The sequence below is a fragment of the Diadema setosum genome, chromosome 20, assembly GCF_964275005.1.
Source record: "Diadema setosum chromosome 20, eeDiaSeto1, whole genome shotgun sequence".
In the NCBI taxonomy this organism is placed as follows: Eukaryota; Metazoa; Echinodermata; class Echinoidea; order Diadematoida; family Diadematidae; genus Diadema; species Diadema setosum.
This window is the reverse complement of record NC_092704.1, coordinates 598,158-616,559: the sequence shown is the minus strand read 5'-3', so window position 1 is coordinate 616,559 and position 18,402 is coordinate 598,158. Positions and strand designations below refer to the sequence as shown.

The following is an 18,402-nucleotide window of genomic DNA, read 5'->3' as shown; positions in this document are numbered from 1 at the left end:
ACATGTTAAGCAAGGTTGACTGTATGTGCTCGATGAAAATTCATGTTTATTTGAGGAATTGTTTCAAGGTCCATAGGCTATCTGTCACACATAGCACAAAATTTGCCAGTAAAGTACTTTATTGTATTCTGATAATTTCCATGAGAAATGTTGCACTTTCATCCACCAATACTGTGAAAGTACATTTAATATATTGTATACATTGTATTTGTGGTCCATTAGTGAAAGGTAAGTTCATATATCAAATGGCATTTGATTGAATCTAAAGTACAAGTTTATTTATTTTCTCAGTCTGATATAGAAAGACTAAAAATTTGTTAACTTTGGATAAGAGTTATAAATTTCATACGTAACTTTTCCTAAAGCAAAACTATTTGCAGGCTTGATAAGAAAGTAATATGTGTAAAAGGAGCAGATGTGATAACAGTATGTATCAGAAAAAATAATGATCGATTATAATCAATGTGACATTCTACGATGGTGTACTAAAGGCATTGCAAATTCTGCTGATCAGTGGTCACTAGACCAACATCTTTCTAGATTGGGTGATGAAATGCATTTTAGACATGTTTTTGAGGGAAGGTTTATGTGGTCTTGCTCAAGTTCGAATAGAGGCTTTATGTTACCAGTCTCCTCCTTGACAGTTGAACTCCAGCCCATAAGAATGTAGTGCTAGGAGGAAGTTGCATAGTGTAGAAGCGGATATTTTTGTGCAAGTAATTTCCTGCACTCGGCTGGGTAAGTTGAGTTTCGCATGTTTTTAATTCTGCAGAATCAAGACATTGATTACTGGAACATATGGCAAGCAAAAATATTGTATTCACATGCCTTTATTTTCGTGCTAGTTTCTGGTTGCACGAAAATTTCTACACCACAAAGATTTCCACTTGAGATACAGTATGACATGATCAGACAGCTTAGCATTGGGCTTGGAGAAGGCTGAGGAAGGGAGTTGGTGGGGGGGGGAAGGGGGGGATTAGGAAGCAAGCAGGCAGGAATGAACAAATCTAAGCAAATGTATGAAATTTAAAGCTTTGTCTTGTCAGTTCTTTATCAGCTGAAACTCAAAAGGGTTACGATTTGTAGGGAGTAGATGGGGAAAAAAACCTCAAACTTATTCTTGTTTCCATTTGATGGAAGATCAATTCACTTGACAGTGACAATACATGTATGTTAATTCCATAAACCTTTGTGCTGTAGGCAAAATTTCTTCTCTCTCTCTCTCTCTCTTGATAATCCCCCAGTCCGTCCTCTCTTATCTGGTCATGTCCAGACCAGCGCTCATCTGCAGAAAGGATTTGGCTATCTGGTCATGTCCAGACCAGCGCTAATCTGCAGAAAGGATTTGGCTATCTGGTCATGTCCAGACCAGCGCTCATCCACAGAAAGGATTTGGCTATCTGGTCATGTCCAGACCAGCGCTCATCCGCAGAAAGGATTTGGCTATCTGGTCATGTCCAGACCAGCGCTCATCCGCAGAAAGGATTTGGCTATCTGGTCATGTCCAGACCAGCGCTCATCCGCAGAAAGGATTTGGCTATCTGGTCATGTCCAGACCAGCGCTCATCCGCAGAAAGGATTTGGCTATCTGGTCATGTCCAGACCAGCGCTCATCCGCAGAAAGGATTTGGCTATCTGGTCATGTCCAGACCAGCGCTCATCCGCAGAAAGGATTTGGCTATCTGGTCATGTCCAGACCAGCGCTCATCCGCAGAAAGGATTTGGCTGGATATGGGAGACTCGATGTTTAATACACACAGCTCTCTCCCCAATAGTAGCTACACATACATATGAATTTTTTTCGTGAACATCGACAGCTGGTCTGCGTCCAGAATTCTCTGATAATTTGCTCAATGAATAATTGCCTGTACTGTGCCCTGATTTAATGAAAAGTTTTCTGTCCATGTTCCTGCTGGGATTTGGGGGGGGGGGGGGGGTAGAGTATGTCTGAATGCATGTTATTTAGATGAAAATTAGATGTGAATGTTGTGTTCATTATGTTGGGAATGATGTGTAATTTCTGCAAGTTTGTGTAGGAATGTGTTAGAGTTTGAAATTCCCACTTTTCCCAAAGTTATTGGATTGAAATGAAAAAACAAACAACATGCCGAGATCACATCCCGAGCATACAATCGGGATAAAAGGGGGCCAGATAGAAGAGGTCGGACTGTATATATATATATATATATATATATATATATATATATATATATATATACAGTTGTATATATATATATATATATATATATATATATACCATGTACTTCATGTAATCTTATTCAGAACTTGCTACATGTATTTTGATAAGAAATTGGTGCCACAGAATTTCAGTATGTTGATGTAATAATGTTTTGATACATATGTATGCTACTTAAATTGTTCAGATACTTTTATACATATACAAGTTAACAAAGCCTCAAGATATTAATCATGCTGTTCAGACACATAGCTAACAATATTTAGAGCTATGTAATTCATATTTTGGTAATTTGTGTGTGAAATAAGATGGAAATGTTCTACAGTGTATAAGAGAATATTATAGGCATTCAGCCTCTAAATTTATGTGTACCATGTTGTACCAACCAACAGCACAAATGCTATGTGCCATGTTATGTATTTCCTTTGTTTTTCACTGTCCATGTTGTTTTGTGGCACACCCTTGCATGATGATGTCTTTTGTCAAGTCCTTTGTTTTTTGTACTTCTTGTTCAAGTATTTTAACCATGAATCGTGCTGTGGGAAGTTACAGGAAATAAAAGGGTAATACAAACTTATATAGATGAACTCATTTTAATTTCCTCATTTTGTCAGTCAGCAGCTCTGTCCAGTTTATATTAAAAAAAAAGAGAAACAAAATCTTGCATATATGCACATGTATTTATACACCTCCATGTACAGTGCATTCCCGTTATAACAAATACAGTTTTAAAGGGACTGTACAGTACTGGTTGAGGTGGGGATTCATGTTTTGAACATTCCTAAGTGAGATAATGAGAAACCTCTTATGAAATATGAAAGAGCATGTAATTTTAAGAAGGATTCAACATTTATTTGATGAAAATTGGTTTTAAAATGGCTGACATATCCAAAAAAGTGATAATAATAAAAGCGACAGGCCACGCCTTTTATTAGGATCTCTTTGTTTCACATTGTTTTTGGATGTCTCAGCCATTTCAAAACCGATTTTCATCAAATAAACTTTTGATACCCCTTAGAATTGCATGCTCTTTGACATCTCATAGAGTGGTTTCTGAATATCTCGCAAAACGTTAAAAGCTAAATCCTCACCTCAACCAGAACTGTACACACCCTTTAACGAAATTCCAGTTACAATGAAGTAATAATTCAGGCCGCAACATTATCTGCTCTTTGTTTTTTATGGTTTATTTGTTCGAATATAACAAAATGTCAATATAACGAAAGAAAACTGCCCAGTCCCGAGGACTTCGTTATAATGAGAGTCCACGGTATAATTAATGTCCAATTTATTCACAGACACACAAACATGAATCACCATCCCAGTTGTAGTGACTTAGACTTCATAGAAATAAGGCCACATACAGTGCACTCCCAAAGGAACATGATTTTAATAGAAAACTGAAACACTTTGCAAAAATTCAGGTCCTAAAATTATCTAAAATATGTAATATCTTTATACGTTATTTGTTATATTACAACAAAATTTTGATAAAATGAAAGAATGACTTTGCCGAAGTGGGAGTTGCCTGTATTGATTTATCTCCAAAGCAAATTATACATGTACACAGCGTACGAGCATGGTAACGGGCATAGTAAATGCAAAGTACAATGTATGTACACGTACCGTAATCTTGAAGGAGGTTTAACTCGACAGATCAGTGAAAAAAGTGAACAAATGGCTTAATGATCTGAATAGTTAACAATCTAAATGTGCTATCCACACCATAATAACCCGACTCCATTACAAAGTATTTAATCAAACAATCAGGATAGCGCAAGTTGTAACAATTCACTTTGTCCTAAAATTAGACGGGGAAGTAAAGTTCCACATGCTATCAACATCATCATAACATTGGTCACAACTATTATAAATGCAAATTAACAGATAGTTAATGATACCCAGAAAATCTCAAATTGGCCTGTGCACAAAAATATGAAAATAATTCATGTTCACAAGAATAAAGGAAACTTTCCCAAAACATTTGGATCCCGTGAATGCAGAAATAGTCAAGATGAAGACGTCACTTAAGCTCAGGGAAAATTTAGAGTGAGCTATTCAGAAGTTAAGAATTTTCAAAGTTTTCATAAAGTCCATGTTTTAAACATAAGATATAGCATGCAGTAAATGACGAGACAATCAACTTATCTTTGCCTTGTTCAAGTGACCATAACTATTTGGATTTATAATGAAATGTATGTGGTAAATGTAAAGCAAAAAACGATTTCTGCAGAGACAAACACAAAATAGAAGTTCAATGTTTAATACAGTGTATTACATTACATTACATTTACATTTGTACTTACATAAAGATGGATGAATGTTCTGACGAGGATGAGACTATTGTACCATGGTTGTAATGGTCAACCTGATACTGTACATGTAATGAGAAACTGCACATATGATATGCCCTATTTCAGCACACTTTTATGTATGTTCTACTGAATAATGATCTAAAGTTTCTGCAAACACATTTCTAATACATTGATTGATTACTTTATTGTCCACTTTGGGTACATTGGATATCACAACAAAATAAACATCAAATACATCACAGGTACACCACAGACATATCAAAAAATGTGAATAATATACGCCATTAAAACATGAAAAGAAAAATTAAAATTGCACGGAAAATATTAGGCTATTTGTACCATGTACTTTGTACATGTGTACTGTATGTATTGTAATATCATAAGGCCTAGGACACACGTATTAGGGCTCGACATAAGGGGTGGCCACTAGAAATTGGTATTAGGCCACCAGATTCATCTTTTGGTGGCCCAATTGGGCAACTAAGATTCAAAATGGATTGCTATGTTTGTGTTTATCTTGGTTACTACATTAATTTTGGGGGCCACCGTAATATATGATTTGAAGGTTTTAATGGCCCAAGCAGGTGACCAGAGAAAAAAAAGTTAATGTTGAGCCGTGTGCATTATACACAAAGTAATACAGTCAACCTCGCCTGAGTCGAATCTTAGGCGAGGTTGACTGTCATGTACAGGGCTTGAATCTATTTGGACTGAAGAAAAAACTTCCACTCAGAGAAAATTCAACTTATATGAGGGATGAAAATACATACATGTAGAATATGAAGAGAAAAGGACTTGAAAAGACCTTCAAATGAAGCAATTATTTGTCTAAAGCGGGGTTGACTGTACACCAAAACATACATACGTATGTAATACATGTTGCAGATGGCTAACATGGCTGGTACAATTATTGCACATTGTACTTACGTAATAACTTAGAGCTTTTCAATATTCATAAAGAGGTTGTACATATTGCACTAGGTGTGTTGACGCCTGACTGCAGCTATTAATGGTGGGATCCCAACTCATTATATTGTCATATACATCTCATGTTTGAAGACACTTCGTCTCTTGTACACATTTGCATCTTTTTTTTAACCCAACTCACGAGAATTCACATTACTGCTACACACAGAGCTAATCTTACCTGTAGATACAATAATTCAGGGCTGCCAACTCTCACGCATTGAGCGTGAGACTCGCGCAATTCAACCAATTTTGACTGTCTCACTCTGATAAACGAAATCTCACACTAAACCCCCAAAATGGAATGTACATGACTACAAAAATAAATACCCGTGGTATATGATATATCTCTAAATTCTCTGATATTCCGAATATCGATATGCCCAAGCCCAAAATTTCGAGATTTTCCCGCGCGGGTGTAAAGCTTAACCAATAATAATCGTTTTTGGTTCACGCGCAAAGACGAGCTATTGGATTACGATTGGTTTCTACCTATACCACGTGATGAGCGTAGCTTGTACTTTTGGCAAATTACAGTACATGGCTCTGATGTGTGCTTTACATTGCTTTACATGCACTGACTGTGTACGTAGTACATACGTACGTTGTACGTAGGGCTGCACAGCAGGCCACCAGGCGGCGCTAGCCAGGAGGTCGCTCCGCTCCCTCGCAGTGTCTCACGCCAAACTCTCACTCAAGGATGGCAGCCCTGATAATTTTTTTTCTGAAACCCTGATGTTAGATATAGAACAAAGGTTGTTGAGCTTGGCTCATCTTCATTATTTTGCCCACATCATTAGAAATACCTGTTAAGCACCAAACAGAAATGTACACATAATATATGTGGGATTGTCAAATTTACAAATGACTGACACAACACAACTCCTGGAATGCTAATTTTGCATACTTAATAGAAGCAGGACCAGTTACCTCGATCTCAGGTAAATATACAAATAGTGAAAGGTCACCAGTGCGATGGGACAAGATTTTGCACGAGGTGAAAGATAGAGGTGCTCTATTCAATGAGGCGAAGACAAGTCAAATAGTGCGCTTCATCTTTCACCACGTGTAAAATCTTGCTCCATTGCATGAGAAAAGACCATACACTATTTGTGTTACATGTAAAACCTCAGATTAAAACAGATGTGGTCCACAGAGATTCTTAAATTTTGCACAGAAATGGCAACCATTTTACTTGAAAGAAAACTGAGTAGCACAGTTACAGTCAGCTGTGTACACATAAATACATACCCTAACGAACCAATCAGTTGAAGTTGTTTACAAAACTGAGTGACAAAGTATACTGTACATGCTTATAAAGTACACTTGTAATTACTGAGTGTACAGTTCAAATGTTTCTTTATTGTGACATCGAAGCCGTGCAATGGCACAAAAACTTTGCATCAATAATGAGTTCAACACAGAAGTCGATGGAAATCACACAATACCTAAGGAGTCAATGGAAATTGTATGACACCTAACATGAATATACATTGTAGCTATCTGATTGGTTGATATTGCCCATCATGTGACATTCACTCAATTAAAAGTACCATCGCACGCTGTCTCAGTCAGCTGTGCAATTTTTTAGCAAGCAAAAACGGATATCGCATGGCTGACGTCACCAATATCCATTCACTCCCATGAAAGAGAAAGGCAAACAAAATTTTGCATAGATTAGTCATTTCATTTCATTTCATTTCCAAATTTGTCAAAATTACATGTATGTACAAAAACATGCAGTCATGCAGTTTACACATTTTTGTTTGGAATTGTAATATTGTCAAACTTCCCATTCCCTATTTTGTAGAATATCCTGAAACTCTTTTTCAGCCCTCTCATCTAACATGATGTACCACTGTCAACAAAAGTTTTGACAACATCTAAGATTTCCGTGGCGGAGCTCCATGGAACCACAGATGCCAAACACTTCTCATCCTGTCCATTCTGTAACTCTGCAAGAAGTTTAGCAAGAGTATAGCCTTTCCTTGGGAACACATAATCACCTTCTTTCAGGAAAAAGCACGGACACAGATCATTCTGACCATCTCCAATCATGCAAATCTTATCGTAAACCACCCCAGCACTTTCTTGCTCCTCAAGAAACTTCTGAATTGACGTATGCTTGCACAAGTTTTTGGGGCATCGTCGAGGGCAGGTGTGGGGGTTGGAGAAGTGGATTCTAAGACACCCCTCTGAGTCAAACTCGGCATGATTAGTGAAAATACCTTGAACTCCATCTTCAAAGCCATGTGTCGCTAAGATAACATTGATAAAGTAGGAGTTGGAGTCAGAAACAATGATGGTGTCAACTTGGGAACTTGATTGCTGGTATGCCAAGAGCTCCTTCATGCCTGGAACAAGGGGAATTCCAGCAATAGATGCACGAATAGCATCCTCTTTGATGTCCACTGACTTCATATACTCAAACACCTCACCCATGTAGATGGTCCAACTCTTGTGGTCATTTTTGAGTCGGCGGCGGATGTCCTTAGGAACCATGTGGTCAGGGAGAAGGGCCATGATCCATGTGTCTGAGTTTCCATCAATGATGGTGTGATCACAGTCAATAGCTAGAAGCACCCGTGGCTTGGGAGGCTGTGTATTGGCCATGGCACTAACTAGAATGCACTGGTCACTAAATAATGCAGAGAAGAAAAACATGAATAAAAGGGAGAGGTACTAGTAGATGATATCTGACCAATCACTAGCAGGTCTACTCAGATGAACACAGATTATGAATATCAACTTTAATTTTTAAAGCAGAGCTCTATCAAAATGTTGAGGTAAATAGAGTCCACAAATTTCAACCTGTATCCTAGAGGGATGTTACGCTGACAAGCACCTGTGCATTCCCTCATACATCCAGGCTTGTCATCAGCTTAACATCCCTTGTCTTGTTTTGCTAGTGATGCCCACAATCAATTGTGGATTATCACGACAGTGTACGATTAATGCACTTAACTTATATGCTTTCGCTTTCAGAGAAGAGCGAAGTACCACGTACAAGTGCATGCACTGTAAAACATGATTCGGAGGATGAAATTTTCGTGAATTGGAGCCGACAGCCTTTTTAATTGCGGCATGAAATTTTAGCGAATTGCCACTGGCATTCAGTGCATAGTGTGGACAAGAACTTTCGCGTGCATTTTAATTTCGCGAATCTTGGCACCCACAAAATTTGCGAAATTAAAATGCACGCAAACATTCGTTTACAGGATGTAACACACTTTCTGTAATTTCAATAGTAGTGTTTTGCAGCTTTTATCTTTGATAGCATTTATTGGGTTGGTGTGAACAATGGTCAATGAAGATAGTGTCAGCTTTATGTAGGTAGGAGGACGACAAAAGGTCCAAGAATGGATTGTCATAATTCCAGCTCTATACTGTTCTCTAGCTAGAGAATAACAGGTCATACATGTACACATGATTGGCAATAGATCGATAGATATACCAAACCCTTCTTCTTTATTTTCCCAGTGAGTGCCCACAATTAACTCAGAAATTCGTGTAACTGTAGGCCTACTAGTTCTATACTACATTGACATGTACTAGAACCCCTTGTTCATGTTGTTGATACAATTACACAACGTGTAACATTAGTATGCCTACACAGCACAGCTCAGTTGACCCTATCTCAATCATCTGTATCAGTGATGGTGAGTGATGGTGAGTGATAGTGAACGAACACAAATAACGTCAGACTCCATGCACCAGCACAATGTTACGATTATAAACGCCCTTTCCAATTGCAGACAGATGCGACGTCTCATTAGAAAATAATGGTATAGTATGTGAAGAAGATAACAAACTAACGAACCCATCCAATCTTTGCAGAGCTGCAGAGTATTAGTCAGCTAGCTCAGTATTGTTGGTCGGTATCGCGGTATCGGTGTGACTCGAGCTCGATCGCCGGTGCGGCCGGCCGGAAGCTCTGGCTAGTAGTGGTATGGTGGGTACGTCAAGTACGTTTAAGTGCATGCAGGATCGGACGACGTCGTGGGCGCTACAGCCTGTAGGTACTAGTAGTTCGCAGGTACAAACCTAGTCTGGCTTCCAGACCCTCTGCCCATACTATTTCGCTATCCATGATATTAACGCCCTCAACGTCGAAAACTAGTATAGTTTAAGTTGATTTTCTCGCGCAGAAACATCTACCTTATAAAATACAAACTACTCAAAGAGACTGTTAACATCAATTTATCGTCTGAAATGCTTGAACTGTTATTCTTTTTTCAATCCAATTTAGTGCCATTACTATATGGCTACTTATTCCGCTCTGCATTATTGAAATTGACCATACTTTTTTTCGCTACTGAAACATTCATCTGAGGAACATAAAAGGCAACTGCCGTAGTACAGCTGCATGTACCATTAATTTTCAGACTCTTTTGGATGCATCAGTGTATATTCTTAAATCATGGCTGGCGACACGTTTTCAAAAGTTGGGGGGGGGGGAGGGCGGGGTGGCAGTTTATATTTCTGGTGCCACTTCCGAGTTTCATCAGCAAATCGGTAAAAGCTTTTATCCATTTTTTGTTTTTCGGGGTGCCACTTCAAGGGCCAACAAAGGGCGGGGGGGGGGGGGGGGGCAAAAGTGATTACGCCCTAGCATTCCTATGTAGGACCTATTGTAAAAATATGATTTGGTTCTACCACATGCCAGGGAGGGTGTATTGGTACACAAAAATTTTCTACCTCTACATCTAGTTTTAAAGTGCGAACAGCTATGGGTTGATATTTCTTATTTTCTTCACATTTTGTTTTGTGATATTGCAAACAGTACAAAAAGCAAACTCTTGGGGGTGGTTTGTACTAATTATAGTAACGGTAGAACTTAATATTCTGTATTTCAGTCTATCAGCCAATAACTACCTTGAAAGTTCTAAAGGCAATCCCGCATCTCTCCACACTCCACTTGCAGAGCCTCTAAAGACGTACAAAATTGTAGTATAAGGAGAGCTCCAGGAGCATTGATACTGAATGTACTGTATTATAGAATCGCAAGAAGATTTGAAAGTCTTGCAAAAGGTGAGAAATATGCGCGATGGAGCAGAACGACCGAGCGGTGAAGGCTGTGTGTGTTGGGGGGGGGGGGGGGGGGTATCCTCCCTCTTGTTCTGCATGTGCGTCACTACTCTGCATAATGTATAAGTGTAGGGAAGTTGACGGGGGGGGGGTTGGGACGGGGTATCCCCTTTCGTCACGAGCGGGACTTTTGCATGATTATTTTAGAATTGAAATACATGATGCATGGCTTTTGTGGAATATTTGGAACATTGTCAATCCCCAAAGTGTACCGCGTCTATAGGTCTATAAGGAAGGGAATTGACCGATCCGCACGGAGATTTTCGGGGGGGGGGGGTAATGAATAAATCCCCACCCATTCGAGGAAACTTTTGCACTTTTAGAATAATTATTCAATTTAAATTCAACGTTATGGCGCACACTTTTGGTGGAATATCCGAACATTTATTTATTTATTTATTTATTTATTTATGTATTTATGTATGTATTTATTTAAGTATTTATGTATGTATGTATTTATTTATTTATTTATCTATTCTTTTATTTTTTTATTTTTTTATTTTTGCATCCGAGAAGTGATAAGACTGCCATCTGTGTATAAGGAGATTGAAGGATGTCTGAGGAGATATTCCCTTCCCATAATATATACGGAGCTTTGGTATTTGTTATTATAGGATTGCATTCAACCAGGGAGGTGGCCAATTAAGTGAGGCCATAATGCATGGAGGGGGAGGGGGCATATGGCAGAGGAAGGGTGTGGAAGGGGGGGGGGGTGTCCCCAACCCCTTCCATGCTTGGGGAGCCTTTGCAGCAGCGCACTGAGTGCACCTCCCCGCACCCTGCTCCTGTTTTGTGCTTCTATATTCCTGTTTGGTGGTGTTTCCCCATGTTATGACTGGTGCATGTGATTCGTCACTCGAGGACATTCCTGGATACCTTTGGTGACATCTAACTGTTATGTATAGTATTGATATTGTTTTGATGTTACGATGTAAAAAAGGGATGTCCTTCTCTCTAAAAAAAAAAAAAAAAATCGAGAGAAAACATTCACTCTTAAAGGAGTGAATACAAAAAAGAGTGAATTTAGAGTGAAATTGGAGTGACCTCAAGGATCACTCGAAGATTTTGGAGTGATCCCTGAGGTCACTCTAAAACGAGTGAAAATGAACATTTTCACTCAAAAATTCTCTCCAATTTCACTCTAAATTCGCTCTTTTTTGTATTCACTCCTTTAAGAGTGAATATTTTCACTCGATTTTTTTAGAGAGTTGATTTGTTATTTTGTGTATGTTGAACTAACTGTTATATTTTGTCATTCTGCTGCGCCAGGGCCCCCTATAGGATAACAGTGTATAATAAACCACTGTGTGATGGATTCGCATGCAATCTCTTCAGATGGACACGTTGTTGCAATAAAGAACAAAGAAATCCTCGGTTTAACGTGATGTGGGTTCTTTATTCTGTTACACAGCATGTATCGGCGATGTGTAACTGTGCATACTGCAAACTTGCGCTTGCTAGTGTGATACGTAGTTATAAATATATATTATATATTCAACAACTGTGTTGGAATGAGTGGTTCCTTGGATTGTTGGACTTCGTCAGATTGTCCAAGAAACCCAAACTATAAGCAAACTGCTGTGGCCAACTGCTGAGCAAACTGCTGCTCTTGTGGAACGACTGACCGGAACTCTTTGCTAACAGTCTATAATTCAGACCCTAATTTTGAGACTCGTAGTATATTGTATCATTCCATGACATCCTGCCCCCTTGAACGTGACGGAAGTCACTTTATAAACACTCAAAACGTGTACAATAATGCGATTATTTACACAACAACGAACAGATAACTCCTCTAAGGTCGAGACCTAAATAGATCTAAAGTGAAATTCAAACCAGTTGACAAACGAACACTCAAATAGAATGCTTTCTAATGTCCAAACAGAGTAAAATTAAGTTTCACCGCCTCCATTAAGGCAAGAAATTGCTTGTTCGAGTTAATAACCAAATTCAAGAACTCAGTAGCCCAAAATGTTCTGATCAAACAAGGAAAACCAAACAAAGGCTACACTGAATCCTTTCTTCAGATGAACGCGATTATTTCCTCAGTCCTTCAGTTACACTTTAAATGTCCACTCTCTCGGTTCTCTTTATGAGAAGAATCAGTTTGGTGACAGGTCTCTTTGCGACTGACTTGTCTGCGTATCGAAGCTCGACGACGCGAACCAGCTCATCGTCTCCAGGGAAGGTCTGCATTATTTCAGCCATTCGCCAAGTGCCGCGCCTCTTGTCTTCTCCGATGACGAGCACAACGTCACCCGCTTGTAGGTTCTCTGCTGCACGTTGGTTTTTCGAGCGCGGTGAGAGCTTCTGTATGCAGTCCATCCAACGCGTCCAGAACTTGTCGACCATTGCGTTGCACAGCTCTCTCCGCTTCTTGAAGTCTCCATTGTACTGCGCACAGGGAACATCTGGGCTCGGAAGATCTCCTCTCCCGATGAGGAAATGATTCGGAGCAAGAGGGGGATGATCAAGTGGTGAAGATGACACAGCTGTAATCGGTCGACTGTTGATCAACCCCGAAATCTGGCAGAAGACTGTTTCCCATTCAGGGAAAGGCAAACGATCGGCTTTCACAAGATGCTTCATGGCTTTCTTGACCTCTTGCACCATGCGTTCGACAGCGCCCTGATGGTGGGGTCCACCAGGAGGCCCAAATTTCCACTGCACCTTGAAGCTACTACAGTGTTCCCTCAGTTCTGTCTGGTCCAGTCGTAGATTGAGCGTGTTGATCGTGTTGTAAGCACCACGGAAGCAGGTCCCGTTATCACTGATGATGGTGGCCGGTGCACCCCTGATGCTGATGAAGCGATCCAGGGCTTGCAGGAAAGCTTGTGTCGAAAGGTCTTGGACACAAGTGAGATGAACAGCCCTGGTAGCCGCACATGTGAACACAGCACAGTAACCCTTGGCAGTAATGTTGCGGCTGACTTTCACGTTTATCGGCCCGAGATAATCCACGAGCGTTGTCTGAAATGGCGGTGAGAAGGGCTTCACACGACACTCTGGGAGGTCCGCCATTTTCTGTTCGACTGGTCTCCCTCTATGCCTGCGGCACACGATGCATTCCTTCACCACGCGTTTGGAGAGCCTTGTGTCACCGACAACCCGATACCTTCTCCTCACTTCTGCCGCAGTCCTGAGTTGTCCTGCATGGAGAGCAAGGGAGTGTCCATCTCTGACAATCAGTAGACTGATGTGGCTTTCCCTTGGGAGGAGATAGGGATGACGAATGTCGTATGATATCGGAGCATGGCGAATGCGACCTCCAAAGCGGTACACTTTTTCTTCTTCGTCGAAGAACGGATCGAGGTGCATTATGTTGGCATCTTGAAAGTTGATGTCCTTCTGCGCTTGACGTATCCAGTACAACTCGGCCTCCTTCAGGAGTTTGGCAGACGGCCACTGCAAAATCTGCTGAGTAAGCTTCTTGAACCACTCTTTCTTTGGAACATCTCTCACAGATAACACTCGAGCTGTGACCATCTTCAACCTTTGCCAATTCGAGGAGCTGGTGGGATCAACGATTGCGGTAGTGTGAGCCACTGCATTGACTTTCAGCGCTAGTGTCTTCGCATTTCGTACATGGAATTTCTTCCTCTCTGGATCAGAAGTGTCGTCCAGGATGTTCTGCGGTGTCTTTGGCCAGGATTCAGGTGGTTGCTTCAGGTAAGTTGGTCCCTCGATGACCTCAAGCATTCCTTCCGCGGTGGTGCCTCTAGAGACGACGTCAATGACATTCTGATCAGTCGGCACGTAGGCAATGTCCTGGTGAGGGTCGAACTCTGAGGTGATTTCGCCCACTCTGTATGCGACAAACGAGCGAAAGGACTTGGACTGTCCCCGCAGCCACCTTACTACAGTCAAACTATCCGTCCACATCTTCGAATAGGAGATGTTGAAACGAAGGGCATCTTTCAGGGCAACCATCAGTCTTGACAGGAGGAGAATGGCCTGAAGCTCCTTCCTTGGCATGCTTGTTTGTTTGAGTGGAGTGAGTCGGGCTCTTGCAGCGACGAAGGACAACTGTACTTCCGTTTGTTCAGTCTCTGACCACCTCAACCAGACGCCGATGCCCATGGCATCTTCAGATGCATCACTGGCTCCATGTAGAGAAACCTCTGGCAATGGCCTTTTCCCTCGCAATGTCTCAGGAATGAGACATCGTGGGATCTCTATGGTAGATGCTGCTTCCAAATCCACCTTGATCTCCCTGACGATTCGACAGAGCTCAGGTCTGTCGTTGAGTGGCGTGTCCCAGCCGACATTTAACTGCCACAGTTGCTGGAGTAGAATCTTCGGCCGGATCAACATTCCAGAAAGCATACCAAACACATCATAGTATGATGCGGTGTGAGCCAACAACTTGCGTTTGTTTAGGACAACATCTTCCATTGGCTTGACTTTTTTCACACTAAGTGTGTCAGTCGAAAGGTTCCATTTTGTTCCTAACACAGATGCGGTCTGAGTGTCCTCCTCAGAGTCACACACTTCCTGTGCGTTCGACTGCCACTTGCGAATGTCAAACTTGCCCTTAGCAAGCGTTTCTACAAGCTTGGCTTTCAGATTGACGGCTTCCTCGACATTGGTGACAGATTCACTCAGGTCGTCCATGTAGAATTGATCGGTGACGACTTTCTTCAGTTGCTCATCATCGGGTGCGTGTCGATCTATGACGTGCCTGAGTGTGACAATTGCTGCCGTTGGAGAAGGCCTGTCTCCGAATGTCACAGTAGTGAGTTCATAGACTTGAATGGGTTGGTTCGGGTTTTCTCGAAAGACGTACCGATGGAACCTTGCATCTTCCGGGCGGATCTTGATTGCCTGAAACATTTTTCTGATATCAGCGATGACGCCTACTTCGTTCTCTCTGAAACGCAGAGCCACGTTGAACAGATCAGCATTCAGGTCTTCACCCTTCACGAGGCACTCGTTCAAAGAATGACCTTGGAATCTTGCCTTTGCGTCATAGACGATCCTGACTGGGGTAGTTGCTGAATCTTTCTTTACCGCAAAATGTGGCAAGAACCACATTTTTCTCCCAGCTTCTCTGTCTTGTCGAATTTCTGCGTCACTGACACGACGTGAGACACCTCTGTGTTGCAAGTCCCTCATCTGCTTGCAGTACACGTCCCACTCTTCAGGCCTGTCTCTGAACTGTCTCTCTAAGCCATGCAACCTCTTAACGGCGTAGTCGTAGTTATCTGGCAAACTGTCAGGAGACTTCTTCCATGGCAATCTGACTTCGTACGAGCCGTCCTGATGCTGAGAAACACTTTGCTCCATGGTTTCGGTTGCTCCTCTGTTCAAGATCTCTGTTGAGCACTTACATCTTCTCGGTTGCAAGGCTGCTGTTTCCAGGCCGAGGAACTCCTCTAGGGGACCGATTCCCGACACGTTGACGTAGTTAAGCAGAGCTGTAGGGCCTCCTGAATGTCCTCCTTGGATAAACCATCCCAAAGGGCATCTCGCCGCTACTGGCTCGTCAGGTTTTTCCCCAAAGATATACTCCTCCCATACCATCAAGTGCGTGTTGTCAACGCCAAGCAACATGTCGACAATTTCAGACGAGGCGGCGTGAATATCCACTTCCCGTAGATGGTGATACTGCTGGAGGTCTTCTGCTTGCACGACAGGGGCTTCTCCACAAGGCTTGTCTATTTCTGTGACGGAAACTGGGTACGACAAGTTTCCCCCGATGTCTTCGATGAAACAATCTAATAGTCGAAGCTTTCGTCTGATCCTGGTACCGCCAACCAGACTCAGATCGTGATCCTGGTAGATATCTTTCTCGGTCTTGGAGAAGATGCCCTCTCTTACCAGGGTAGCCTGACTTCCACCGTCTAAGAGAATCCGCACCAGCTGACGGTTATTTCCGTGTCGCAGATATCCCATCACAGTGGGAAGGACGCTCTGTAGTGCGCCTGCGTCCTTGTTCGCGACAGTTTTCACACTCGCTGAAGTGGTGTGTGGACGTGTTGGTGGCACATTGCGATCCTGTGGAGATGACGAGCCTTGATCTCTCCCTCCATATACGACAGGGCAGACAGCAGAGAAGTGGGAATCATCTCCACAACTCTGAACCTTGCATGGCGACGCAAACTGACATAACTTGTGGTCGTATGGGGATTTCCCTGCAGGACAGTTGTCATGACCACATCTGCTGCAGATGTCATTCTGTTTCATGACGTCATACTTTTCCTTTAGACTGAGGTTCCTGGGATGCACATTTTCAGGAAGTGCGTATTCGAGTTGACATGAAGAGGACACTTGGGAACCCCGGAACACTTCCCCTCTTTAGATTGGATCTGTTTAGGTGGATTCCACGCTGCTGCATTTGAAGACTTGCTTCCTCTGTTTTGACTCATCTCACAGGTACTCGTCTTCTCTGGGAATGGTAACTTCGCCTTCTCTTGGAGTAGGAGCTGTCTATGTAGCCATTTGACCAAGCCTCCAAGGGAGTCACTGATATGCTCGTCTCTGACATCTCTGTAGTAGGCGATGCGATGTCCCTCAGGCATCTTTTGCTTGATCTGACTTAGCATGATTTTACTATTCAGCTCCCCAGAAAGGCCGATTGATTCGACCTGCATCTCAAATACCTGCAAGGTTTGAACAAATCCAGTCATGGCACTTAGACTAATCTTGCCCTTGATTTCGTACGGCTTCAGGTTTTCCAAGTCACGAAGAAGACTGTCGACAACTCTGTTTTGATCTCCGTACTTCTCATCAAGTACCTGCCAAGCCCTCTGCACATTAATGCAGCCCTTTATCATGTTTCGTTCGCGAGCATTAATCATGGCTTGAGTGAGTTGGTAGAAACACTCTATCTCTGTGAGGTCAGCAGCACAATGTTGAAACAAGGTACGGAAACGTTGGTAGTCCTTGATATCACCGTTGAAAGTAGGAAATTTCATCTTCTGCATCTTAGGTGTGCAAGATGAATGTCGATGCATCGGAGAGGGCGGAGCTAAGGGAGCAATCGGTTCTGGACTTGTAGATCGGGGTTGCCATGACGCAGTGTCGGCTTGCGGTGCCGGATTTTGAACAACAGATGGTGTAGAAGTTTGGGGAGTTGACGGCGTCACAGGCTGGGAGGTAGGCGGCTCACGGCAGCTTGCGGACCCAATGGACTTTCTCGCACGTACGATGGTCTCCACAAACCTACTCTCACACTCTCCCATCCAGGTCTCCTCTTCTTCGAATGTCGCCTCATCTGTTATATTTTCGACCAGCTCCGCATGCTCACTTTCAACTTGTTTGAATTGACTTTCCGCCTTGGCTATGTATCCCTTTAAGGTGTCGACCTCACCAAAGGTGTCCTTTAATAGCCTGTCGATTGAGTTTAAGGTGCGTGTCAATCCCCCTTTGGTGTTTCTCCTGATCAACTTTAACTTCTCTACATCAGCCATGGTATGGTTCTGGAATCACAGCCTCTTGACGGTGAGTAAGTTGTTATAGCACGATAAACGTCAATAGTGTAAGTTGCATCCTGAATCCAATATGCAAGAGTTGTTGAAGCTGTGATGGATTCGCATGCAATCTCTTCAGATGGACACGTTGTTGCAATAAAGAACAAAGAAATCCTCGGTTTAACGTGATGTGGGTTCTTTATTCTGTTACACAGCATGTATCGGCGATGTGTAACTGTGCATACTGCAAACTTGCGCTTGCTAGTGTGATACGTAGTTATAAATATATATTATATATTCAACAACTGTGTTGGAATGAGTGGTTCCTTGGATTGTTGGACTTCGTCAGATTGTCCAAGAAACCCAAACTATAAGCAAACTGCTGTGGCCAACTGCTGAGCAAACTGCTGCTCTTGTGGAACGA

At 42.1% G+C, this 18,402-nt stretch overlaps 2 protein-coding genes across 2 annotated transcripts; both read right to left on the bottom strand.

Annotated features, from left to right (window-relative positions):
• Positions 1-6,939: 6,939 nt before the first annotated feature.
• On the bottom strand, positions 6,940-8,091 carry LOC140243898 (pyridoxal phosphate phosphatase PHOSPHO2-like). Its single transcript, XM_072323568.1, has one exon. It carries the CDS (start codon positions 8,089-8,091, stop codon positions 7,321-7,323), a length of 771 nt encoding a protein of 256 aa, XP_072179669.1. The 3' UTR covers positions 6,940-7,320.
• Positions 8,092-12,630: 4,539 nt separating this feature from the next.
• On the bottom strand, positions 12,631-16,752 carry LOC140243976 (uncharacterized). Its single transcript, XM_072323638.1, has one exon. The coding sequence runs from the start codon at positions 16,750-16,752 to the stop codon at positions 12,631-12,633; it is 4,122 nt and encodes a 1,373-aa protein (XP_072179739.1).
• Positions 16,753-18,402: the final 1,650 nt, after the last annotated feature.